General features: G+C 42.3%; 1 protein-coding gene across 3 annotated transcripts in view; it reads left to right on the top strand.

Annotated features, from left to right (window-relative positions):
• LOC121555918 (protein phosphatase 1 regulatory subunit 1C-like) overlaps positions 1-25,805 on the top strand; it is a 53,268-nt gene extending 27,463 nt beyond the window's left edge. Inside the window, exons 3-5 of one of the 3 annotated variants that reach the window (XM_041869775.2) lie at positions 576-616; positions 1,476-1,542; positions 24,646-25,805. In XM_041869775.2, coding sequence (XP_041725709.1) covers positions 576-616; positions 1,476-1,542; positions 24,646-24,716 — 179 coding nt within the window. In that variant the 3' untranslated portion in view covers positions 24,717-25,805. The other 2 variants (XM_041869776.2, XM_045213636.1) reach the window with 2 other exon arrangements.
• The last annotated feature ends 1,168 nt before the right edge of the window (positions 25,806-26,973 follow it).

A 26,973-nucleotide genomic window follows, 5' to 3' on the forward strand; every position in this document is an offset into this window, starting at 1 on the left:
CAATCATCTCCAACATTATTGGCACCCTTGATAAAGGTGAGCAAAAAAGGCTGTATAAAATAAATAATAAAAATTCTGAGCTATAGTGATTGTATGCAACAACAAAAAACAGTGCTTAGATTTTTTTATATTAATACAATTGCTCTTCTGTATGGAAGATGGTCTACAGTAGATAGATGAAAAAAAATATTTATTTTATGCATTTTAGAATAAGGCTGTAACGTAACAAAATGTGTAAAAAGTCAAGGTCTGAATGATCTGAATACTTTCCGAATGCACTGTATATATTATATTATATGATATTATATGATATGCCAATAATTTTGGAGGTGACTGGATGTGTAAAAAATGTATTCTCAATGCTGTAAATATTTTTACAAGTCAGTTATGCTTCATGCATGCGTAGAATGAAATTGACTCTAATTGTGACCTCGGCTGGAATAAAACAAAGAAAGAAAAAATCTTTTATTTTCCCTTGGACCTTGGTAAGTTTCCCTTTTCACATTTCTGTAATTGAAAACTGTGTGCCCACCTCCTTTACCAAATCATTGTGCTTGTTTCCCTTTTTCTTCTAGAAGCAGATGAGAACCGGACAACAAGCAGCAGTATGGAAGATGTAAGTAAACGTATACACTATTTTGTGTAGGTGTAGGGTGAAGTTGCTCCTAGACACTGATCTTGGGTCAGTTTTGCATTTTCGCCACTAATGCTTAAGGTTAGGATTTGGGGAGGGGAAGCTGATCCTAGATATGTACCTTAGGGAAACTTCACCCAGGACTATTGTCCATATGTAGGCGGAGGATTCTGACTTATACCATCATCTACCACATTCACACCCAATCCCAAATTGATTTCTTACCACTAGCCCCTAACCCCCTAGGTACTTGTTTATTTCTGTCAAGATTGGAGAGGTGTAAACATAAACAACATGGCCAAAATTCCACTTAGACTATCTTGATAGCAAAGTTGAACTATTACCATTTTGCTTATACCTATCTTATCTTTCTAGATCTACATGAAAGGCAGAGGGGTAAGGCCTATGGGTTAGTTTGGGATTGGAGGCTATCGTCAGGCCCCAGGGCTTCCTTTTATGCAGGTTTTTACAAATGTGTTTACAAATCACATTGGCAATGTCAGCCATCCTTTATATATGGAGATCTTCACCTGAACTGAAAGTCATTGTGTCCCAATGCTGTGAAATATTGCTAAGAGAAACATTCTGGTTGTTCATGGACCATCATTGTTGACCATCGTGTTGTTGTTTATGTTGTGTAATACAAGAGTCTGATAGACTTCCTCCTTTTAGACAGCATTTCAGCATTCCTCAGGGAGGTTATTTTATGGAGGCACATGGTTTCTTAAGAGGTTATTTTATGGAGGCACGTCTGACCCGCTTACCTTTGAATTTTGTCATCTTAAAATAGCTGAAGTGAAACTGGATCTTTTTATTTGGTTTACTCCTCTCCTCCCATCAGCTCCAGGGTGCAGATTTGTCCCCAGCACAGAGGAAGCAGAGCACCTTCATCCCGCCCACCATGAAAGGTACCACCATAACGCTCACCTCCCATCAGCCATTGTATGAGTACCCTAATATTTACTACTAGCTACACACCAGAACAGGAGTATGAGAGTATTCATTCTAACAATGCAATATTTTTTCAATATGATTTGCAGTAATTCATCTTATTTCTATTTCATCCTGTTTTCATCCTGTTGATTGAGAATGCCTTGCACAATAAAACCAGTAGAATAGTTGCAAAATTACAAATCCCACCCATCTTGCACTCAAGGCAGGCCAAAGCAAACGCTATAAGTATTTGAAATATTTCAAATAGTATTTGAACCAGGTCTGCTTAGTTGCTGTGGCTCCCTGCAAGGTGCCTTATCATGGAATGGAAAGATTACTCTGGGAATGTGTAGGTGCACTGGGGGGGTGTAGGCAGTATTTTGAATCCACTGGGTTTCCCTGTACACAGCAAATTATTCAGTGTTAAATTTAACACTGTTCCAGTTTCTATAGGGGTATTGGTATTTTGGTATTGGTATTTTATTAGGATCCCCATTAGCTGTTGCAAAAGCAGCAGCTGCTCTTCCTGGGTTCCACACAAAACATGAAACATGACATAATACAGAACATTAATAGACAAGAACAGCTCAAGGACAGAAATACATACATTATTTTAGGCACACGTAGCCTACATATCAATACATACACTCAAACTATCTAGGTCAAATAGGGGAGAGGCGTTGTGCCGTGAGGTGTTACTTTATCTGTTTTTTGAAACTAGGTTTGCTGTTTATTTGAGCAAAATGAGATGGAACGGAATTCCATGCAATAATGGCTCTATATAATACTGTACACTTTCTTGAATTTGTTCTGGATTTGGGGACTGTGAAAAGACCCCTGGTGGCATGTCTGGTGGGGTAAGTGTGTGTGACAGAGCTGTGTGTAAGTTGACTATGCAAACAATTTGGGATTTTCAACACATTAATGTTTCTTATAAAAATAAGAAGTGATGCAGTCAGTCTCTCCTCAACTCTTAGCTAAGAGAGACTGGCATGCATAGTATTTATATCAGCCCTCTGATTACAATGAAGAGCAAGACGTGCCGCTCTGTTTTGGGCCAACTGCAGCTTAACTAGGTCTTTCCTTGCAGCACTGGACTACACGACTGGACAATAATCAAGATTAGACAAAACTAGAGCCAGCTTGAGTGTGGTGTCAAAAAAGCAGACCATCTCTTTACTACGGACAGTCCTCTCCCCATCTTTACAACCATCGAATCTATATGTTTTGACCATGATAGTTTACAATCTAAGGTAACAGCAAGTTATTTAGTCTCCTCAACTTGTTCAACAGCCACACCATTCATTACCAGATTCAGCTGAGGTCTAGAACTTAGGGAATGATTTGTACCACATACAATGCTCTTAGTTTTAGAGATGTTCAGGACCAGTTTATTACTGGCCACCCATTCCAAAACCTACTGCAACTCTTTGTTAAGGGTTTCAGTGACTTCATTAGCTGTGGTTGCTGATGCGTATATGGTTGAATCATCAGCATACATGGACACACATGCTTTGTTTAATGCCAGTGGCATGTCATTGGTAAAAATAGAAAATAGTAGAGGGCCTAGAGAGCTGCCCTGTGGTACACCACACTTTACATGTTTGACATTAGAGAAGCTTCCATTAAAGAAAACCCTTTGGCTCACTGTTCATTGTTGGCATTTCCTGCCTAAGTTTGCCCACTTTGCCAATGAAGTAATCATTAAAATAAAATAATTGGCACCATCAAATGGTTTTTTGATGAATAAGCCATCTGATTCGATGAAAGATAGAGTTGAATTTGTCTTTCTGCCCATCATTTCATATAAAGTACTGCAAAGTTTGTTTTCCATCGTTCTTTATATCATTGATCTTTGCTTCAGAATACATGTGACACTCTGGCTCCGGGACTTTTATATTTGAGCCAGGGTGTATTTGTTTTGTTGGGTTTTGGTTTGGTTATGTTGGGTTTTGGGTGTATTTCTATGTTTGCAGTTCTGTGGGGTTTATGTCTAGGTTTGGTCAATGACTCCCAATCGGAGGTAACGAGTGTCAGCTGTCGGCTCGTTATCTCTGATTGGGAGCCATATTTATTCTGATTGTTTTCCTGTGGGTATTGTGGGTTTTTGTTCCTTTTGGTCAGTGTACCGTGGACTTCATTGAGTCGTCTTTTGTTTGTAGTCCGATAACGTTTGTTTAATAAAGTCATGTTTCTTGGACACGCTGCGCCTTGGTCATACTTGGACGACATAGACCCTCGTGACAGAAAAACCCACCGTAAAAGGACCAAGCAGCGTGTCAAGCGGCAACATGACCTACCTACACAGGATTTATGGACGCCTATCAAGGATTCATGGACTTGGGAGGAGATACTGGATGGAAAGGGTCCTTGGGCACAACCGGGAGAATATCGCCGCCCTCGTGAAGAGCTGGAGGCAGCTAAAGCCGAGAGGAGGTGGTACGAGGAGGCAGCACGGAGTCGAGGCTGGAAGCCCGTGGGTACTACCCAAAAATTTCTTGGGGGGGGGCTAAAAGGGAGTGTGGCGAAGTCAGGTAGGAGACCTGCGCCTACTCCCTGGACTGACCGTGGAGAGCGAGAGTACGGGCAGACACCGTGTTACGCAGTAGAGCGCATGGTGTCTCCTGTACGCAGGCATAGCCCGGTTCGGTACATTCCAGCTCCACGTATCGGCCGGGCTAGATTGAGCATTGAGCCGGATGTCATGAAGCCGGCCCCACGCATCAGGCCACCAGTGCGTCTCCTCGGGCCGGCTTACATGGCACCAGCCTTACGCATGGTGTCCCCGGTTCGCCTACATAGCCCGGTGCGGGTTATTCCTCCTTCCCGTACTGGTCGGGCGACGGGGAGTATACAACCAGGTAAGGTTGGGCAGGCTCAGTGCTCAAGGGAGCCAGTACGCCTGCACGGTCCGGTATTTCCGGCGCCACCTCCCCGCTCCAGTCCAGTACCACCAGTGCCTACACCACGCACCAAGCCTCCTGTGTGTCCCCAGAGTCCTGTGCGTCCTGTTGCTGCTCCCCGCACTAGCCCTGAGATGCGTGTCCTCAGCCCGGGACCACCAGTTCCGGCACCAAGCACTAGGCCTTATGTGCGTTCCCAGGGTCCAGCATGCCCTGTTGCTTCTCTCCGCACTAGGCCTTATGTGAGTCCCCAGGGTCCAGCATGCCCTGTTCCGGCTCTCCGCACTAGCCCTTATGTGCGTTCCCAGGGTCCAGCATGCCCTGTTGCTTCTCCCCGCACTAGCCCTGAGATGCGTGTCCTCAGGCCGGTACCTCCAGTTCCGGCACCACGCATCAGGCCTACGGTGCGCCTCAGACGGCCAGAGTCTGCCGTCTGCCCAACGGCGCCTGAACTGCCCGTCTGCCCAACGGCGCCTGAACTGCCCGTCTGCCCAACGGCGCTTGAACTGCCCGTCTGCCCAACGGCGCCTGAACTGCCTGTCTGCCCAACGCCGTCTGAACTGTCTGTCTGCCAAGCGCTGCATAAGCCGCCCGTCTGCCATGAGCCATCAGAGCCGTCCGCCAGACCGGAGCCGCTAGAGCCTTCCGCCAGACAGGATCAGCCAGAGCCTTCCGCCAGACAGGATCAGCCAGAGCCTTCCGCCAGACAGGATCAGCCAGAGCCTTCCGCCAGACAGGATCAGCCAGAGCCTTCCGCCAGACAGGATCAGCCAGAGCCTTTCGCCAGACAGGATCAGCCAGAGCCTTCCGCCAGACAGGATCAGCCAGAGCCTTCAGCCAGCCATGAGCAGCCAGATCCGTCGGCCAGCCATGAGCAGCCAGATCCGTCGGCCAGCCATGAGCAGCCAGATCCGTCGGCCAGCCATGAGCAGCCAGATCCGTCAGCCAGCCATGAGCAGCCAGATCCGTCAGCCAGCCATGAGCAGCCAGATCCGTCGGCCAGCCATGAGCAGCCAGATCCGTCGGCCAGCCATGAGCAGCCAGATCCGTCGGCCAGCCATGAGCAGCCAGATCCGTCAGCCAGCCATGAGCAGCCAGATCCGTCAGCCAGCCATGAGCAGCCAGATCCTTCAGCCAGCCATGAGCCGTCCAGCCAGGATCCGCCAGAGCCGTCCAGCCAGGATCCGCCAGAGCCAGCCAGCCAGGATCCGCCATTGAGTCCGGTGCTGTCCCTTAGCCCGGTGCTGCCCCTTATCCTGGTGCTGCCCCTTAGTCCGGTACTGCACCTTAGTCCGGTGCTGCCCCTTAGTCCGGTGCTGCCCGTTAGTCCGGTGCCGCCCCTTAATCCAGTGGGGTTTAGTTGGGGGGTGGTCATATGGAGGAGGCTACGGAAGCGGATAGTGACTAAGGTGGGGTGGGGACCACGACCAGGGCCAGAGCCGCCACCGTGGACAGACGCCCACCCAGACCCTCCCATAGACTGTATGCTGGTGCGCCCGGAGTTCGCACCTTTAGGGGGGGGTACTGTGACACTCTGGCTCCGGGACTTTTATATTTGAGCCAGTGTGTATTTGTTTTGTTGGGTTTTGGTTTGGTTATGTTGGGTTTTGGGTGTATTTCTATGTTTGCAGTTCTGTGGGGTTTATGTCTAGGTTTGGTCAATGACTCCCAATCGGAGGTAACGAGTGTCAGCTGTCGGCTCGTTATCTCTGATTGGGAGCCATATTTATTCTGATTGTTTTCCTGTGGGTATTGTGGGTTTTTGTTCCTTTTGGTCAGTGTACCGTGGACTTCATTGAGTCGTCTTTTGTTTGTAGTCCGATAACGTTTGTTTAATAAAGTCATGTTTCTTGGACACGCTGCGCCTTGGTCATACTTGGACGACATAGACCCTCGTGACAATACAGTTTCTTCTTCTTTTTGTTGAGTTTAGTCACACTTTTTCTCAATTTGCAGTAAGTCAGCCAGTCAGATGTGCAGCCAGACTTATTAGCCACTCCTTTTGCCCTATCTCTTTCAACCATACAGTTCTTCAATTCCACAACAATCCATGGAGCCTTAACAGTTCTAACAGTCAGTTTACTAACGGGTGCATGTTTATCATTAATTGGAAGAAGCAACTTCATAAATTCATAAAGTGCAGCGTCTGGATGCTCCTTATTATTCACATCAGACCAACAAATATTTTTTACATCATCCACATATGAGTCACAGCAAAATCTTTTGTATGATCTCTTATACACTATTTTAGGCCCAGCTGTTGGAACTTTCCTGGATATAGCCACTACAGTGCCTTGCAAAAGTTTTCATCCCCCTTGGCGTTTTTCCTATTTTGTTGCATTACAACCTGTAATTTAAATTTATTTTTATTTGGACATACACAAAATAGTCAAAATAGTTTCAAAAAATTATAACAAATAAATAACTGAAAAGTGGTGGGTGCATATGTATTCACCACCTTTGCTATGAAGCCCCTAAATAAGATCTGGTGCAACCAATTACCTTCAGAAGTCATATAATTAGTTAATTAAAGTCCACCTGTGTGCAATCTAAGTTTCACATGATCTCAGTATATATACACCTGTTCTGAAAGGCCCCAGAGTCTGCAACACCACTAAGCAAGGGGCACCACCAAGGCGCTCTCCAAACAGGTCAGGGACAAAGTTGTGGAGAAGTACAGATCAGGGTTGGGTTATAAAAAAATATCTGAAACTTTCAACATCCCACGGAGCACCATTAAATCCATTATTAAAAAATTGAAAGAATATGGCACCACAACAAACCTGCCAAGAGAGGGCCGCCCACCAAACCTGCCAAGGAGGGCATTAATCAGAGAGGCAACAAAGAGACCAAAGATAACCCTGAAGGAGCTGCAAAGCTCCATAGCGGAGATTGGAGTATCTGTACATAGGACCAATTTAAGCCGTACACTCCACAGAGCTGGGCTTTACGGAAGAGTGGCCAGAAAAAAGCAATTGCTTAAAGAAATAAATAAGCAAACACGTTTGGTGTTCGCCAAAAGGCATGTGGGAGACTCCCCAAACATATGGAAGAAGGTACTCTGGTCAGATGAGACTAAAATTGAGCTTTTTGGCCATCAAGGAAAACACTATGTCTGGCGCAAACCCAACACCTCTCATCAACCCGAGAACACCATCCCCACAGTGTAGCATGGTGGTGGCAGCATCATGCTTTGGGGATGTTTTTCATCGGCAGGTACTGGGAATCTGGTCAGAATTGAAGGAATGATGGATGGCGCTAAATACAGGAACATTCTTGAGGGAAACCTGCTTCAGTCTTCCAGAGATTTGAAACTGGGACGGAGGTTCACCTTCCAGCAGGACAATGACACTAAGTATACTGCTAAAGCAACACTCGAGGGGTTTAAGGGGAAACATTTAAATGTCTTGGAATGGCCTAGTCAAAGCCCAGACCTCAATCCAATTGAGAATCTGTGGTATGACTTAAAGATTGCTGTACACCAGCAGAACCCATCCAACTCGAAGGAGCTGGAGCAGTTTTGCCTTGAAGAATGGGCTGGATGTACCAAGCTTATAGAGACATACCCCAAGAGACTTGCAGCTGTAATTGCTGCAAAAGGTGGCTCTACAAAGTATTAAGCACGCTCAAGTTTTCGTTCTTTTTTTTTCTTATTTCTTGTTTGTTTCACCCCAAAAAATATTTTGCATCTTCAAAGTGGTAGGCATGTTGTGTAAATCAAATGATACAACCCCCCAAAAAAATATTTTAATTCCAAGTTGTAAGGCAACAAAATAGGAAAATTGCCAAGGAGGGTGAATACTTCCGCCACTGTATATTTTTATCACTGCATCCAATGGGTACGGATACAGCTTTAGAACAAAGTTCTACTGTATTAGTAAAAATGTGATCGATACATGTGGATGAGCTTGTTCCTGTAGTGTTTGTAAACACCCTGGTAGGTTGATTTATAACCTGAACCAGATTACAGGCACTGTAATCTGAGCGGACAGCTTGATGAAAACCAGTCAATATTCAGGTCCTTAAGAAAGTAGACCTCTCTGTTTACATCACATACCCTATCAAGCATTAAAGACATATTATTTAGATACTGACTGTTCACACTTGGTGGCCTATAGCAATACCCCAAAAGAAAAGGCTTTAGATGTGGCTAGTGAACCTGTTATCACAACACTTTAATAACACTTGACATAAGATCGTGTCTAAGCATTACAGGGATATGGCTCTGAATATATATATATACAGCAACACCTCCCCCATAAGCATTTATGTCTCTTCTATATATATTATATTCTTGTATTGCTACTGCTGTATCATCAAATGAATTATCTAAGTGAGTCTCAGAAATTGCTAATATATGAATGTGATCTGATGTTAGGAAGTTATTGAGTTCATGAACCTTATTTCTAAGGCTACATATATTAATTTGGGCTATTTTCAGCCCTTTCCTGGGTAGCTTATCAAAGATAGACATAATACTGAAAAGAGCAAACAAAGCAAGAGAAAAATATATACAGTACATTCAGCAGTCCATTAATCAATTGGCGTGTCTGTGCTGCGGGGGGGTTGAAGCTACGAACCCATAGGCTTGGCTCTCTCATCCCTTCCAGGCTTCTGGGAGGGAGGGTGGACAATGAGACTGTCATAGCGGATGTAAGCAATGTCCCCATGTGCTCTGGCAGCTTTCATGGCTAGGATAAGTTATTTTTTCTTCTGGCGCATAGCTTCAGGATAGTCCTCGTTGAGGAAGATATTCAGTCAAGTCCATAAATATTTGGACATTGACCAAGTTATTATTATTTTAGCTGTCTACCACAGCATATTGGAGTTGAAATTAAATAATGAATATGAGCTGAAAGTGCTGATTTTCAGCTCATATGAGGGTATTTACATCCAAATCAGGTGAACGGTGTAGGAATTACAGCACTTTTTATATGTGCCCCTTTTTAAGGTACCAAAGGTAATTGGACTGCTCAGCTGTTCCATGGCCAGGTGTGTGTTATTCCCTCATGAGTTAATTTACAAGTAAGCAGATAAAAGGTCTAGAGTTGATTTCAAGTATGGCATTTGCATTTGATATCTGTTGCTGTTAACCCTCAATATGAAGTCCAAAGAGCTGTCACTGCCAGTGAAGCAAGCCATCATTAGTCTGAAAAATCAATACAAACCCATCAGAGAGACAGCAAAAATATTAGGTGTGGCCAAATCAACTATTTGGTGCATTCTTAAAAAGAAAGAACGCACAGAAAACAACTGTGGTGGATGACAGAATAATGATTTCCCTGGTGAAGAAAAACCCCTTCACAACAGTTGGCCAGATCAAGAACACCCTCCAGGAGGTAGGCGTATCTGTGTCAAAGTCAACAATCAAGAGAAGACTTCACCAGAGTAAATACAGATTGGTAAGCCTCAAAAACAGGCAGACCAGCTTGGCGTTTGCCAAAAAACATATAAAAAAGTACAGTTCTGGAACAACATCCTATGGACAGAGACAAAGATGAACTTGTACCAGAATGATGGGAAGAGAAGAGTATGGAGAAGGGAAGGAACTGCTCATGATCTGAAGCATACCACCTCATCTGTGAAGCATGGTGGAGTTAGTGTTATGGCGTGGGCATGTCTGGCTGCCAATGGAACGGGTTCCCTTGTATTTATTGATGATGTGACTCCTGACAAAAGCAGCAGGATGAATTCTGAAGTGTTTAGGGCTGTGTTATCTGCTCAGATTCAGCCAAATGCTTCAAAACTCATTGGACGGCGATTCACAGTGCAGATGGACAATGACCCGAAGCATACTGCGAAAGCAACCCAATACTTTTTTAAGGCAAAGAAGTGGAATGTTTTGCAATGGCCAAGTCAATCACCTGACCTGAATCCCATTGAGCATGCATTTCACTTGCTGAAGGCAAAACTGAAGGCAAAACGCCCCAAGAACAAGTAGGAATTAAGACAGCTGCAGTAAAGGCCTGGCAGAGCATCACCAGGGAAGAAACCCAACATCTAGTGATGTCTATGGGTTCCAGACTTCAGACAGTCCTTGACTGCAAAGGATTTGCAACCATGTATTAAAACTTGGTTATAATTCCTACACGGTTCATACAATAATTTTTGGCAAAACCCTTAAATTAAAGATGAAAGTCTACACTTAAAGCACATCTTGATTGTTTCCTTTCAAATCCATTGTGGTGGCGTACAGAGCCAAAATGATTCAAATTGTGTCACTGTCCAAATACTTATGGACCTGACTGTATGTTCCTCTCAAGTTCTTGGCTCTTTCCAGAACAGCTACCTTGTCCTAGAACCTGAGGAACCTGACCACCAGTGGCCTGGGCCTGTCACCTGGGCAGGTGGTGGGTTTTCCAGACCTGTGGGCGCGCTCCACCTCAATCTTCCTGTGGTCCATCTTCAATTTCTCAGAGATCATTTCCCTCACTTTGTCCTCAGACTCCGTCCAGGTCTCATGTAGAGATTCTGCAATTCCTTCCACAACCATGTTGTTTTGCCTTGATTGTCCCTCGAGTCTGATTTATCCGTCATTGTTATCATGGATTCACACACAGAACAGATGTCCTCCATAAATGACTTACTTTTCAGTGTTAAATTAACACACTGCTGAGAGTAAAGCCTTATTTGCATATTTCCCAGGTTGCCTTGATTTCAACTGAATTGTAGAGTTACCACCCATGACTGTATTTGTTAGTGACAAAGACATGGTTGTTGTATTGAGGTCCTAATCCAATAAGTGATCTTTAAAATAAATGTATTTAAAACTATACATACTGTGTTTTGTAAGGCCTTATTTTGAGGGCCTAGTTTTACCATAATACAGTGGCTTGAAACTCATGGTTTACAGGCCACATCAGGCCTGCAAGTAGTGATTAAGGTCTCTTTTTGAACATACACTAATGGTCAAAAGTTTGGACACACCTACTCATTCAAGGGTTTTTCTTTATTTTTACTATTTTCTACATTGTATAATAATAGTGAAGACATCAAAACTATGAAATAACACATATGGAATCATGTAGTAGCCAAAAAAGTGTAGAACAAACCAAAATATATTTAATATTTGAGATTCTTCAAATAGCCACCCTTTGCCTTGATGACAGCTTTGCACACTCTTGGCATTCTCTCAACCAGCTTTACCTGGAATGCTTTTCCAACAGTCTTGAAGGAGTTCCCACAAATGCTGAGCACTTGTTGGCTGCTTTTCCTTCACTCTGCGGTCCGACTCATCCCAAAGTATTTTTCTCAATTTGATTGAGGTCGGGGGATTGTGGAGGCCAGGTCATCTGATGCAGCACTCCATCACTCTCCTTCTTGGTAAAATAGCCCTTACACAGCCTGGAGGTGTGTTGGGACATTGTCCTGTTGAAAAACAAATGATAGTCCCACTAAGCCCAAAACAAATGTGATGGCGTATCGCTGCAGAATGCTGTGGTAGCCATGCTGGTTAAGTGTGCCTTGAATTCTAAATAAATCACGGAGAGTGTCACCAGCAAAACAACCCCACACCATAACACCTCCTCCATGCTTTACGGTGGGAAATACACATGCGGAGATAATCCGTTCACCTACACCGCGTCTCACATTGACACAGCGGTTGGAACCAAAAATCTCAAAATGTCCACCGGTCTGATGTATATTGCTCATGTTTCTTGGCCCAAGCAAGTCTCTTCTTATTATTGGTGTCCTTTAGTAGTGTATTCTTTGCAGCAATTCGACCATGAAGGCCTGATTCACGCAGTCTCCTCTGAACAGCTGATGTTGAGATGTGTCTGTGACTTGAACTCTGTGAAGCATTTATTTGGGCAGAAATTAATGAACTTATCCTCTGCAGCAGAGGTAACATTGGGTCTTCCATTCCTGTGACGGTCCTCATGAGAGCCAGTTTCATCATAGCGCTTGATGGTTTTTGTGACTGCACTTAAAGAAACTTTAAAAGTTCTTGAAATTATCCGTATTGACTGACCTTCATGTCTTAAAGTAATGATGGACTGTCATTTCTATATATATTTCTCTTTGCTTATTTGAGCTGTTCTTGCCATAATATGGACTTGGTCTTTTACCAAATAGGACTATCTTCTTTATACCACCCCTACCTTGTCACAACACAACTGATTGGCTTAAATGCATTAAGGAGGAAATAAATTCCACAAATTAACTTTTAATTTAAATGCTTTCCAGATGACTACCTCATCAAGCTGGTTGAGAGAATGCCAAGAGTGTGCAAAGCTGTCATCAAGGCAAATATAAAATACATTTTGATTTGTTTAACACTTTTTTGGTTACTCCATGATTCCATATTTGTTATTTCATAGTTTTGATGTCTTCACTATTATGAATAGGTGTATCCAAACTTTGGACTGGTAGTGTAGTGTATATAATAACAATACAATAACAATAATGAGGCTATTTACAGGTGATACCGGTACCGTGTCAATGTGCGGGGGTACAGGTTAGTCGAGGGACACAATTGGTTAGGAGCCCGTAAAATGGAAGCCATCTCCTCCGGCGCCATTCTCACATATTTTTTTGCTCCAGACAATGATTATCTGTATATAAGTTATAGAAACATTATCTGAAGATGTTAATTCCTCCCTGCAGGAACAATAGGTAGTGAGGAGAGAGCCTTATTCTGGTCCATGCACATTTTTGCATTGTGTAAGAAAAATAAAAATATATACAATATATATATATATATATATATATATATATATATATATATATATATATATATATATACAGTTGAAGTCGGAAGTTTACATACACCATAGCCAAATACATTTAAAGTCAGTTTTTCACAATTCCTGACATTTAATCCTAGTAGGAATTCCCTGTTTTAGGTCATTTGGATCACCACTTTATTTTAAGAATGTGACATTTTTGAATAATAGTAGAGAGAATGATTTATTTCAGCTTTTATTTATTTCATCACATTTCCAGTGGGTCAGAAGTTTACATACACTCAATTAGTATTTGGTAGCATTGCCTTTAAATTGTTTAACTTGGGTCAAACATTTCGGGTAGCCTTCCACAAGCTTCCCACAATAAGTTGGGTGAATTTTGGCCCATTCCTCCTGACAGAGCTGGTGTAACTGAGCCAGGTTTGTAGGCCGCCTTGCTCGCACAAGCTTTTTCAGTTCTGCCCACAAATTTGCTATAAGATTGAGGTCAGGGCTTTGTGATGGCCACTCCAATACCTTGACTTTGTTGTCCTTAAGCCATTTTGTATATGTATTTGAACTCACAGTTCATAATCAGACATAATGGCAGGCAACTTTTTAGGCTATAGAAAAATGATTAGAAATGTGCTATTTTTCATGTTTTTTCATCCATTTTTATGCACTACTGAACGAAGAGCCGTTTGGGAGCCAAATAAACAGCTCTTTTTGCTGAACGGAGCCAAAAAATCAGGCTCACCGAAAAGACTCAGAATGCCCATCACTACTTGCAAGTCGCATTATGCTGGCTTGCAAAGCAATGTGTAATTCCTATTGCAATCCAGCCAGAGCGGGGATATCCAAAATCTCAATTTTTTATTCACCCACAACCTGCATTCAGAATGACTGCCAGGGTTGGGAAAACTAACATATGAGACTACCTAAAGCATCTAAACTGGAACAACCATTTCAGTAATGAGTGCAATAAATCCAAGTAAAAGATTGGATTAGTTTAGAAAAATGTATTTTATTTATATTTGAGTAGCATAAGATTCATTTATCAAACAATGTGCATGCAAAAACATAGATATTGGAAAAGGTAACCAAGAAACCGATGGTCACTCTGACAGAGCTCCAGAGTACCTCTGTAGAGATGGGATAACCTTCTAGTAGGACAACCATCTCTGCAGCACTCCACCAATCAGGCCTTTATGGTAGAGTGGCCAGACGGAAGCCACTCCTCAGTAAAAGGCACATGACAGCCCCCTTGGAGTTTGCCAAAAGGCACCTAAAGGTCTCTCAGACCATGAGAAACAACATACTCTGGTCTGATGAAACCAAGATTGAATTTTTTGGCCTGAATGCCAAGCGTCACGTCTGGAGGAATCCTGGTACCATCAGCGGCAGGGACTGTGAGACTAGTCAGGATCGAGGGAACTATGAAGTACAGAGAGATCCTTGATCAAAAGAAAAAGCTCCAGAGTGCTCAGGACCTCAGACTAGGGTGAAGGTTCACCTTCCAACAGGACAACAACCCTAAGCACAAAGCCAAGACAACGCAGGAGAGACCTGAAAATAGCTGTACAGCGACGCTCCCCATCCAACCTCACAGAGCTTGAAAGGATCTGCAGAGGAGAATGGGAGAAGCTCCCCAAATACAGGTTTGCCAATCTTTTAGCGGCATATCCAAGAAGACTTGAGGCTGTAATCTCTGCCAAAGGTGCTTCAACAAAGTACTGAGTAAAGGGTCTGAATACTTATGAATGTGATGTTTCAGGGGGTTTTTTTGGCAAAAATTTATAAAAACCTGTTTTTGCTATGTCATTATGGGGTATTTTGTGTAGATTGATGAGGGAATATAACTATTTCATCCATTTTAAAATAAGGCTGTAACGTTACAAAATATGGAAAAGTAAAGGGGTCTGAATACTTTCCGAATGCACTGTATATATATTATATTACACACACACGCAATACCTATCATTTTACTTCATGTTGGAGGTTAGGCTGATATCCCTTTACAATGTACATAACTATACTAGAATACAATTAATAGTCTTTATAATATATCATACTCTATACTCTAGAACTAATGAAGGGATAATCGGTGGCCTCACTGAACTTAAAATACATGGATTGGACCATAGTCACAATTCATAACAATTAGACAGAAATGCCATTGGACTCAAATGAACCATCTTCTGCAGAGCCATTACCTCAGCCATGAAGCAAAGAGGAGTGTGGGAGTTCTTCGAAGAGGCAGGGGGTGAGCTTTAGGATCTCCATGCTGACTCACTTTAACAGAGCAGCTCATTCCTGGAATAGAAGTGTTGTTTAACGCTAAATGCATATTTATCTCTGCTATTGATCCAGCCAGAGTGGTCATGCAGTAAATGCCTGCAAATGGACTGACACGGCCCGCCCAAGGCTGAGTTCTGCATGGGCACTTAGCTAGCTGCCTTCAGCCACTCTGTAACAGAGCTGTAATGGACTTCCAGTTGCTCTGCTACTGCGGGCATATCAAGTGTTTGAGCATCAGTTAGGAGCAGAGAAGGAAAGACTAAAGTTAATTACAAAGACTTTGCTGTTCAATGCAATGCACATAGTTTTAAATTATTCATGGTGAGTATTGTAACAGTGTGTCAGGGAATGTGGTGGCTTGGGTGATTGGTTAGTTGAACCAAATAGTGGAATAGGTTAATATATTGTATCAAGTATGTAAAGGTGTGTAAGTTTCTCATATGGCTCATTCCTCTAATACTTTTCTGTGGCCGTTACACTCTTAATTCTGCTCTCTTTGTATTTATTACCCTTATTTTCAACCTAAATAGTTTATCCTCTTGGTTCAGTTTCAAAGACCCCTCAAAGATCTACAATAACACATTATTATTGATCAATGTTAAACATGTATTAGCTCAGCTGTCAGCTTCCCACCATATATGGTGCTTCTGTGTTCCCCTGTCGAGTTCAGAGCTACAGATGGTAGTGGACCAACACTTTCAGAAACCAGAACATCTGGAAGCGGGTCTCTGTGAGAACACTGACCAGCTCAGCCCAATCACAGCCCAGCACTATGGCAATACTGCCCAACGGGGTAATCATAACGGACCTGATGAGCCAAATGGCAATGAGATTTATGCCAATCATCTACTGCTAGCCAATGGGGGGCTCCCAGTTGCAGACAGCAACTGTACTGGGGGTAAGTGTGGCTCAGTGTCTGCCGCTGTCCCACCTCACCTTAAAAACAAGTAAACTATTTGAAATTTCCACTAAGTTGCTTATCACCTGCACCATCATCCACACAAACAGCAGTTTTATGCTTCTCTCTACAAAATATCATAAACGAATAATGAAAATAAAATAAGGATCAAGATGAAAGATGTAAAGTTTGTGCTGCTCTTCAGATTTATTTGGGGGGGATGAATTCTCTCCAACATGTTACTAATATATCTCCTTTCTCTTTCTCTCCCTCTTTTGTTATCATTATTACTATTATTATTGTCATTATCATATTTTTATTATTATTAGAGTCTACAAGTCAGCAGGACAATATCTCCAGTCCCACGTCTATCTCGCGATAACAATGTCACTCTGTTTTGTCTTCCTGTCTATCGCTTGTTCCTGGGTCATGTTCATTAGGGCACACCGTAGCAAAACGTTTTGCAACAGAACATTTCAGATAATACCTCCCCATCTCTTTAAGTTTCAAAACGTTTTATTTTGTTTCGTGCCTACTGAACAAAACTCTGGTCCTCTGTTTCTGCTTCCAATTATACAATGGTTGTTATCACTGGAAGTTATGTTTCCATAAACTATACAGCTCCAGCTCTCCTGATGTACATAGTGTCCCAGAAGTGTAAGATTGGATTATTTTCATTGCTTATCTAACTTGATGTTAGGTCATTTATGTAATTAGTGAGGTCTAAGACATCATTCAAATCATATTTTTGTTCAGAAAGCTTGCTGGTTTGTTTGTTAGTTTTTTGTCAATTTAGACGATAGTTGGTCTCTTGTTATTAATATGTTAATATGTACTGTTCTTAAGGTTTATCTTGCAAAATGAATGGAACTTGTTAAAATAAAATGTGTTTTATGAAATGCCACATATTTCTCTGCTACATTGAACTAACACAAGGATTCACAGTACAGTAAATGGAATGGCACTAGGGGCCTGACTAGTACAGCAACACCATGAAAATACCTACGTCTGGCTTTGGTGTGCATGAGTCAACATCCCCATAGCTGTAAAAGCACAAACAAAACCTCTAGCACCTGACACAAGCATAAAACATGGAATGTGGATCCCACTTAGAACAGAAACAAAGGGAGAAAGAAAGAGAGAGAGAGAGACTGTGGGGAACATGTTGAGTACATAAATGGACTTTTATGCGCCTCTGACCCTCGCCAGTTGGGACTCTCTGTGGGAAGGCAAAAAACCTGACCTCTGATCTCAGAGCAGTAGGGATAGACACATTCTTCTCCTTATTGGGCCCATAATGACTCAATTCTTTGAGAGCACTATGTCAGCTCTGACACTAAGTAGAGTACTGGGGTTTTGGTTTCTCTAAAGAGGGCAGGGTATACCATAAGTACTCCAGAAGGGTGGTGGGTGACCTCATGGAACAATTAGAGGATTCCCAACAGGAGGGTGATTATAAGTGTGTGTCTGTCAGTCTTAGGCCTTGATTCAATCAGATCAAGCATTAACCGGCGATAGCCGACACCCGCAAAGCTGATGTTTTGCCAATGTCGGAGGTGTAACGGCGTTGGAGCTGTCAAATCGGTGAGCAGCTGCTCTTGATCATTGTCACGAAGCCACACCCATCCCACTAATGTTAGAAGTTCAGAACGAGAAAGTGTAGGCTATAAAGAAATAATGAGGATTTCTAACAGCCTAATTGAGGTCTAGATTACATCTCACATTCCAGTGTTCGCCCTTGTAAACAAGGTTGCATGGTATTTCTCTTAATGCGACTACGTGCAGCCAATGGCAATGTCCGCTTTAAGTATAATGCCAGGAGCTGCTTGTGTATTTGACAGCACTAATGCAGTTCTACCTCCGACACCGCCATAACATTGGATCTGACTTAATAGAGCCGTTAGAATGCAGTATCTGTTGGATATATGTGAATTTTATAAACAGTGTATGCACATTAAAGGGGAAGTTCAGGATTTTACAACTTGATGTTAGATGGTTCCTCACCCTGAAAGTAGTCTATGGGCCAGGAGAAACTGTGATCCATGGTTCTGTTTTCTTAAAGAGCCACTACATACTTCAGCTAACTTTAACTACCGCTAGCTGACAATCAATGAAAGTGATAAGGGGATATTTTGAGAAATCGTTTTTATTTTTTAAAGCCAAATAACCTTTAACTAACATCAAACCAAATATGTTGATTTGGCCATGAGATTTTGTCAATTGGACAATTGACCATATCACTCCTAGGGTGTTTCTCATGCATCAGTCGGAGTATGAGTCTAAATCAAAGTATGCGAAACGGAGCACGGAGGGCACTTCTCGGATGCGTACTCGGCTTGTACACATTTCGAAGTATGCATCGATGCAAGTCTCAATGAAAAGTATGGACAGAAATATGACGCAACCATGTAAAAATCAACGAAAGATTTAGTGAAATCCATGGTGCCCATTATTTGGGCTGAAACGAGAGAAAATAAACTCAGGCTTCAGAATGAAATGTTGACCATTAACATCTCATATGTTGCCTGACTACAGTATTTTATCTTGATACGATAATAAATACATTGTATTAATTTTGGCATGTTTACCTGCCTACAATTCTCACTGTAGTGTGCGTAGATCGCAACCCCATAGTACGTCAATAGGGCTAACTTTCTAGATAGCTAGCCATAAAGAATTGGTAGCTAACATTAGCTAGCATGAAGAATTTACAACTAGCTAGTCATCTACCTTGCATACCATTAGTTTTAGTTTGCCTGTTAAACTAGCTTGTTAGCTAGATCGTTATGATTCACATACAGTGGGGAGAACAAGTATTTGATACACTGCCGATTTTGCAGGTTTTCCTACTTACAAAGCATGTAGAGGTCTGTAATTTTTATCATAGGTACACTTCAACTGTGAGAGGCGGAATCTATAACAAAAATCCAGAAAATCATATTGTATGATTTTTAAGTAATTAATTTGCATTTTATTGCATGACATACAGTGGGGGAAAAAAGTATTTAGTCAGCCACCAATTGTGCAAGTTCTCCCACTTAAAAAGATGAGAGAGGCCTGTAATTTTCATCATAGGTACACGTCAACTATGACAGACAAAATGAGAAAAAAAATCCAGAAAATCACATTGTAGGATTTTTTATTAATTTATTTGCAAATTATGGTGGAAAAGAAGTATTTGGTCAATAACAAAAGTTTCTCAATACTTTGTTATATACCCTTTGTTGGCAATGACACAGGTCAAATGTTTTCTGTAAGTCTTCACAAGGTTTTCACACACTGTTGCTGGTATTTTGGCCCATTCCTCCATGCAGATCTCCTCTAGAGCATTGATGTTTTGGGGCTGTCACTGGGCAACACGGACTTTAAACTCCCTCCAAAGATTTTCTATGGGGTTGAGATCTGGAGACTGGCTAGGCCACTCCAGGACCTTGAAATGCTTCTTACGAAGCCACTCCTTCGTTGCCCGGGCGGTGTGTTTGGGATCATTGTCATGCTGAAAGACCCAGCCACGTTTCATCTTCAATGCCCTTTCTGATGGAAGGAGGTTTTCACTCAAAATCTCACGATACATGGCCCCATTCATTCTTTCCTTTACACGGATCAGTCGTCCTGGTCCCTTTGTAGAAAAACAGCCCCAAAGCATGATGTTTCCACCCCCATGCTTCACAGTAGGTATGGTGTTCTTTGGAAGCAACTCAGCATTCTTTGACCTCCAAACACGACGAGTTGAGTTTTTACCAAAAAGTTATATTTTGGTTTCATCTGACCATATGACATTATCCCAATCCTCTTCTGGATCATCCAAATGAACTCTAACAAACTTCAGACTGGCCTGGACATGTACTGGCTTAAGCAGGGGGACACGTCTGGCACTGCAGGATTTGAGTCCCTGGCGGCGTAGTGTGTTACTGATGGTAGGCTTTGTTACTTTGGTCCCAGCTCTCTGCAGGTCATTCACTAGGTCCCACCATTTGGTTCTGAGATTTTTGCTCACCGTTCTTGTGATCATTTTGACCCCACGGGGTGAGATCTTGCGTAGAGCTCCAGATCGAGGGAGATTATCAGTTGTCTTGTATGTCTTCCATTTCCTAATAATTGCTCTCACAGTTGATTTCTTCAAACCAAGCTGCTTACCTATTGCAGATTCAGTCTTCCCAGCCTGGTGCAGGTCTACAATTTTGTTTCTGGTGTCCTTCGACAGCTCTTTGGTCTTGGCCATAGTGGAGTTTGGAGTGTGACTGTTTGAGGTTGTGGACAGGTGTCTTTTATACTGATAACAAGTTCAAACAGGTGCCATTAATACAGGTAACGAGTGGAGGACAGAGGAGCCTTTAAAGAAGAAGTTACAGGTCTGTGAGAGCCAGAAATCGTGCTTGTTTGTAGGTGACCCAATACTTATTTTCCACCATAATTTGCAAATAAATTCATTAAAAATCCTACAATGTGATTTTCTGGATTTTTTTTCTCAATTTGTCTGTCATAGTTGACGTGTACCTATGATGAAAATTACAGGCCTCTCTCATCTTTTTAAGTTGGAGAACTTGCACAATTGGTGGCTGACTAAATACTTTTTTTCCCCCACTGTAATTATTTGATACATCAGAAAAGCAGAACTTAATATTTGGTACAGAGACCTTTGTTTGCAGTTACAGAGATCATACGTTTCCTGTAGGTCTTGACCAGGTTTGCACACACTGCAGCAGGGATTTTGGCCCACTATTCCATACAGACCTTCTCCAGATCCTTCAGGTTTCAGGGCTGTCGCTGGGCAATACGGACTTTCAGCTCCCTCCAAATATTTTCTATTGGGTTCAGGTCTAGAGACTGGATAGGCCACTCCAGGACCTTGAGATGCTTCTTACGGAGCCACTCCTTAGTTGCCCTGGCTGTGTGTTTCGGGTCGTTGTCATGCTGGAAGACCCAGCCACGACCCATCTTCAATGCTCTTACTGAGGGAAGGAGGTTGTTGGCCAAGATCTCGCGATACATGGCCCCATCCATCCTCCCCTCAATACGGTGCAGTCATCCTGTCCCCTTTGCAGAAAAGCATCCCCAAAGAATGATGTTTCCACCTCCATGCTTCACGGTTGGGATGGTGTTCTTGTGGTTGTACTCATCCTTCTTCTTCCTCCAAACACGGCGAATGGAGTTTAGACCAAAAAGCTCTATTTTTGTCTCATCAGACCACATTCTCCCATTCCTCCTCTGGATCATCCAGATGGTCATTGGCAAACTTCAGACGGGCCTGGACATGCGCTGGCTTGAGCAGGGGGACCTTGCGTGCACTGCAGTATTGTAATCCATGACGGCGTAGTGTGTTATTAATGGTTTTCTTTGAGACTGTGGTCCCAGCTCTCTTCAGGTCATTGACCAGGTCCTGCCGTGTAGTTCTGGGCTGATCCCTCACCTTCCTCATGATCATTGATGCCCCATGAGGTGAGATCTTGCATGGAGCCCCAGACCGAGGGTGATTGACCGTCATCTTGAACTTCTTCCATTTTCTAATAATTGCGCCAACGGTTGTTGCCTTCTCACCAAGCTGCTTGCCTATTGTCCTGTAGCCCATCCCAACCTTGTGCAGGTCTACAAATTTATCCCTGATGTCCTTACACAGCTCTCTGGTCTTGGCCATTGTGGAGAGGTTGGAGTCTGTTTGATTGAGTGTGTGGACAGTTGTCTTTTATACAGGTAACGAGTTCAAACAGGTACAGTTAATACAGGTAATGAGTGGAGAACAGGAGGGCTTCTTAAAGAAAAGCTAACAGGTCTGTGAGAGCCGGAATTCTTACTGGTTGGTAGGTGATCAAATACTTATGTCATGCAATACAATGCAAATTAATTATAAAAAAATCATACAATGTGATTTTCTGGATTTTTGTTTTAGATTCCGTCTCTCACAGTTGAAGTGTACATATGATAACAATTACAGACCTCTACATGCTTTGTAAGTAGGAAAACCTGCAAAATCGGCAGTGTATCAAATACTTGTTCTCCCCACTATATAGCTAGATGATAATTACGAACTTAAACGTTTCTTTATGTAGTTATCTTGTGTCATCTGTATTACCATTAGCCTGGATGTCTGGCAGGCAGCAGATTGAGTGAATAGGCAGTAACATCACACGGCATAGTTGTGCTGAGGTGACTGTGAGGCACACACATCTCTCGTCTCCCGACTCCCACCCTCTCACTTAAAAAAAGAAAATCTGACACAGAGGATGGTGACCAGTGCTGACTGCGTGATAATATCAGCAAACCACAACTAATCACCTGTAATCATTGGGAAGACCCACAAGAGATACCTACACTGACAGACAACACCTTGACAGCAGCTCTCAGTGCTTCCTTCCACTGCTGCCCTTTAACTGCCCTCCTCTGGATGGATATCCTCTTAGCTGTCGGGTCTGTATTGTCCGGATGTTTATTTTGTAGTGTAGCTAGTACAAGGTTTAGTACCAGGTTTTCATATTGGCATGTTTTCCCAGGGTTGACAGAGTCCTTGAAGGCTATATAGTAGCCCATGTAGCCATGGATCATGACGAGTGATGGCTTAGAAAGCCAGCTAACTTGGGCAGCTTGCTAAATAACCATGGATCATGACGAGGGATAACCTATAGCTTCTGCACTAGCAAGTTACCTTTTGCTATTAGCCATGTAGGGTTATTATATATGCTAATGTTCTATGTTAAGGTTTTGTTAAATATGTTGCAAGATAATTTATACTGTATAATGTAAACACGAATCGTCTCTTGCTAGCTAGCTACTTTCGTTAAGTACATTTCTATGTAACTAAATAATACAAAACACAAACAGATTAACAGTCTCAATTGCTTTACTGACAATAATGCAATATTAAACTAAATCAGATGTTCAGATCTACAAATGTCTGACATAGAGTATAACCAGTGTTGGGGAAGCTAAACTGGAAAGATAGTTTAACAAGCTGCTAATTACTTCACACTGGAAGGAGTTAAGCTTCACTAAAGCTACCGTTAAGAAAACTCTAGTTTACTTAACTAAAGTTACTTTGAAAAAGTAGTTCACTACATCCAAACTACTTTCTGAAAAATTTTCATATCTAAATCTGAAATGTCAGAATACAAATTGCAAGAACAGATCCCTCAGTACTCAGATGTTAACAGAATGTGTAATTCATCCTGTTAAACACAAAAACTATTTTTAAAGTGATAATTAGGCAGGTCTGATGCCGAAAAAGAAAGGAAATTCTTGCCTTCACCCATATTTTATTTTTGCAAAAAAATGTAGTGTGTAGTTCACAGAAGTTAGTTGGCAAAAAAGTAATTAACTACTGAAAACACTACCAAGATTGGAATTTACTTCAATTACCACCAAGCTAGTGCAAAATGTAGTTACTGATTGAACTACATGTAGTTCACTACTCCCCAACACTGCATATAACATTAGTTACAGAGGGTGTCCCAGGAAAGTCCGGCATAGATGAGCCGCCGACGTTGCTGACATAAATTACTCAATTTACTCACTAAAAGATCAAAGGTAATGCAGTCTGCTGTCCCCACATGCGTCAAGATGGCCACCATTGTTCTTGTACCCAAGAAAGCAAAGGTAACTGATCTAAACGACTATCGCCCAGTAGCACTCACCTCTGTCATCATGAAGTGCTTTGAGAGACTAGTCAAGGATCATATCACCTCTACCTTACCTGCCACCCTAGACCCACTTCAATTTGCTTACCGCCCCAATAGATCCACAGACGATGCAATCGCCATCAATCTGCACACTGCCCTATCCCATCTGGACAAGAGGAATACCTATGTAAGAATGCTGTTCATTGACTATAGCTCAGCATTCAACACCATAGTACCCTCCAAGCTCATCATTAAGCTTGAGGCCCTGGGTCTGAACCCCGCCCTGTGCAACTGGGTCCTGGACTTCCTGACGGGCCGCCCCCAGGTGGTGAAGGTAGGAAACAACACCTCCACTTCGCTGATCCTAAACACTGGGGCCCCACAAGGGTGCGTGCTCAACCCACTCCTGTACTCCCTGTTCACCCATGACTGATTGATTCCTATTGGTGGCTAAAGTTAGCTGAACTTTATAGTAGCTGTTTAGAGAAAACTGAAACATGGATTACAATTTCTCCTGGCCCATAGACTACTTTCAGGGTGAGGAACCATTTAACATCAAGTTGTAAAATCCTGAACTTCTTTTTAACTGTTGTGAGTGTGTATGAGTTTGTATGCATGATTGCATGTGGTTGAAGAGGGAGGGGTGCAATGTCAGCCTGGTTACCATGATAGTTCTTTATATATATGTATGTTTTCACACTAGGGAAAATACCCAAGACACAGAAGACATCTTCCCTACTTGAAGAGGAGGAAGTCTCAAATACCCAGGACTGAGAGCACTGCCTCTGCTCCCCATTCACAGCCCAGAGGGAGGAAGGGAGGGATGAGTGCTGCAGGACGCAGCCTTGTCGGAGCCAAAAACTCAACCTTCTATTTTCGTACCTGGATAAGATATGATCTGTCTTCATGTTCATGTCTTTCCTGAGTTTGCTTTCATGTACATACATTATTTTCATTCTCTCAGACAGGCTACAGTGTAAAAGTCTTATTCAACTCAGCAGTAAGGGAGGCAATAATAGCCGACAATGCACAATTGTATTCAACCTGATAGAGGACAATTTCAACTATAAGCAATTTAAACTATAAGCAATAATTGTATCATAGATACAATGCAATTTACTTAATTTATTAATAAACACTAAGAAAGGAGGGTTCCTCAAGGGTTCTTTGGGAAGGGTGATGGTTCCATGTGGAACCATAATGACTCAAATAACCCTTTGAGCCCTTCAATGGTTCTAAGCAGTTCAGAAAAGGTTTATTTTCTATTTTAGTGATAATTAAAATGTAGTGGGGTTGGCTCATTCAAATATTTTTGGCTGTGGTTTGCTCACAGCTCGTTTTGTGCAACCGTGAGGTCCAAGTTTATCTACTGTTTTCTGTTATGCCGTTACATGTTAAATATGACTGTGGCCAGTAATGGTGTCTTGTAAAAAATGCACATATGGCCTTGTGTCAATTGAGAACTGATGTCTAAATCAGTGGTACTCAATTCTCTCCTCAGGGATCCCAGCTGTTCCAGAGCTAGCACATCTGATTCAACTTGTCAATTAACATAAGAATATCTATGGATTTGTTATAATATAATATAGCTAACCAGAAAAAAAGAACCCTGTATTGTTCTTCAAAAGTCCTTTGTAGAATATTTGAGATTGAGAAAGGTATTAAAAAAGGGTCCTATATAGAACCTTTTTTTTAATAGTTATTTTTAAAACCTTAGAAAAGACTTCCTTATAGAAAATAAAGGTTAAATAAAATAAAGGCTAAATAAAATTAAATATAGAGGTTAAATTTAGAACTGTATGAGCATAGTTCTTTATAGAACCTTCAAAAAAGGGTTCTATACACTGAGTGTATAAAACATTAGGAACACCTTCCTAATATTGAGTTGCACCCACTTTTGCCCTCAGAACAGCCTCACTTCGTCGGGCTTGGATTCTACAAGGTGTCGAAAGCATTCCACAGAGATGCTGGCCCATGTTGAATCCAATCCTTCCCACAGTTGTGTCAAGTTGGCTGGATGTCCTTTGGGTGGTGGACCATTCTTGATACCACCGGAAACTGTTCAGTGTGAAAAACCCAGCAGCATTGCAGTTCCTGACACACTCAAACCGGTGAGCCTGGTACCTACTACTATACCCCATTCAAAGGCACTTCAATGTTTTGTCTTGTCCATTCACCCTCTGAATGGCACACATACACAATGCATGTTTCAATTGTCTCAAGGCTTACAAAATCCTTATTTAACCTGTCTCCACCCCTTCATCTACACTGATTGAAGTGGATTTAACAAGTGACATCAGTAAGGGATCATAGCTTTCACCTGGTCAGTCTATGTCATGGAAAGGTCTTCCTAATGTTTTGTACACTTAGTGTATAGCACCAAAAAGGGATCCGCTATGGTTACGAGCCAAACAAACCCTATTTGGTAATGTATATAACCATTTGGTTGTTGTGTGTATCAACACTGATGATTCTCTCTATCACAGGACCTGTCTAAGCTATCTTTTTGTTTTAAATATACTGAATAAAAATATAAATGCAACATGCAACAATTTCAACGATTTTACTGAGTTACAGTTCTTATAAGGAAATCAGTCAATTGAAATAAATAAATTAGTCCCTAATCTATGGATTTCACATCACTGGGCAGGGGCGCAGCCATGGGTGGGCCTGGGAGTTTTTTTCCCCACAAAAGGGCTTTATTACAGACAGAATACTCCTCAGTTTCATCAGCTGTCTGGGTGGTTGGTCTCAGATGATCCTGCAGGTGAAGAAGCCGGATGTGGAGGTCCTGGGCTGGCATGGTTACACGTGGTCTGCGCTTGTCAGGCCGGTTGGACGTACTGCCAAATTCTCTAAAACGACGTTTGAGGCAGCTTATGGTAGAGATAATAACATAACAATCTCTGGCAACAGCTCTGGTGGACATTGCTGCACTCAGCCTGCCAATTGCATGCTCCCTAATTTTTTTTTTACATCAGTGGCATTGTGTTCTGTGACAAAATGCACATTTTAGAGTGGCCTTTTATTG

This window comes from Coregonus clupeaformis, unplaced genomic scaffold, assembly GCF_020615455.1.
Source record: "Coregonus clupeaformis isolate EN_2021a unplaced genomic scaffold, ASM2061545v1 scaf0133, whole genome shotgun sequence".
Lineage (NCBI taxonomy): Eukaryota > Metazoa > Chordata > Actinopteri > Salmoniformes > Salmonidae > Coregonus > Coregonus clupeaformis.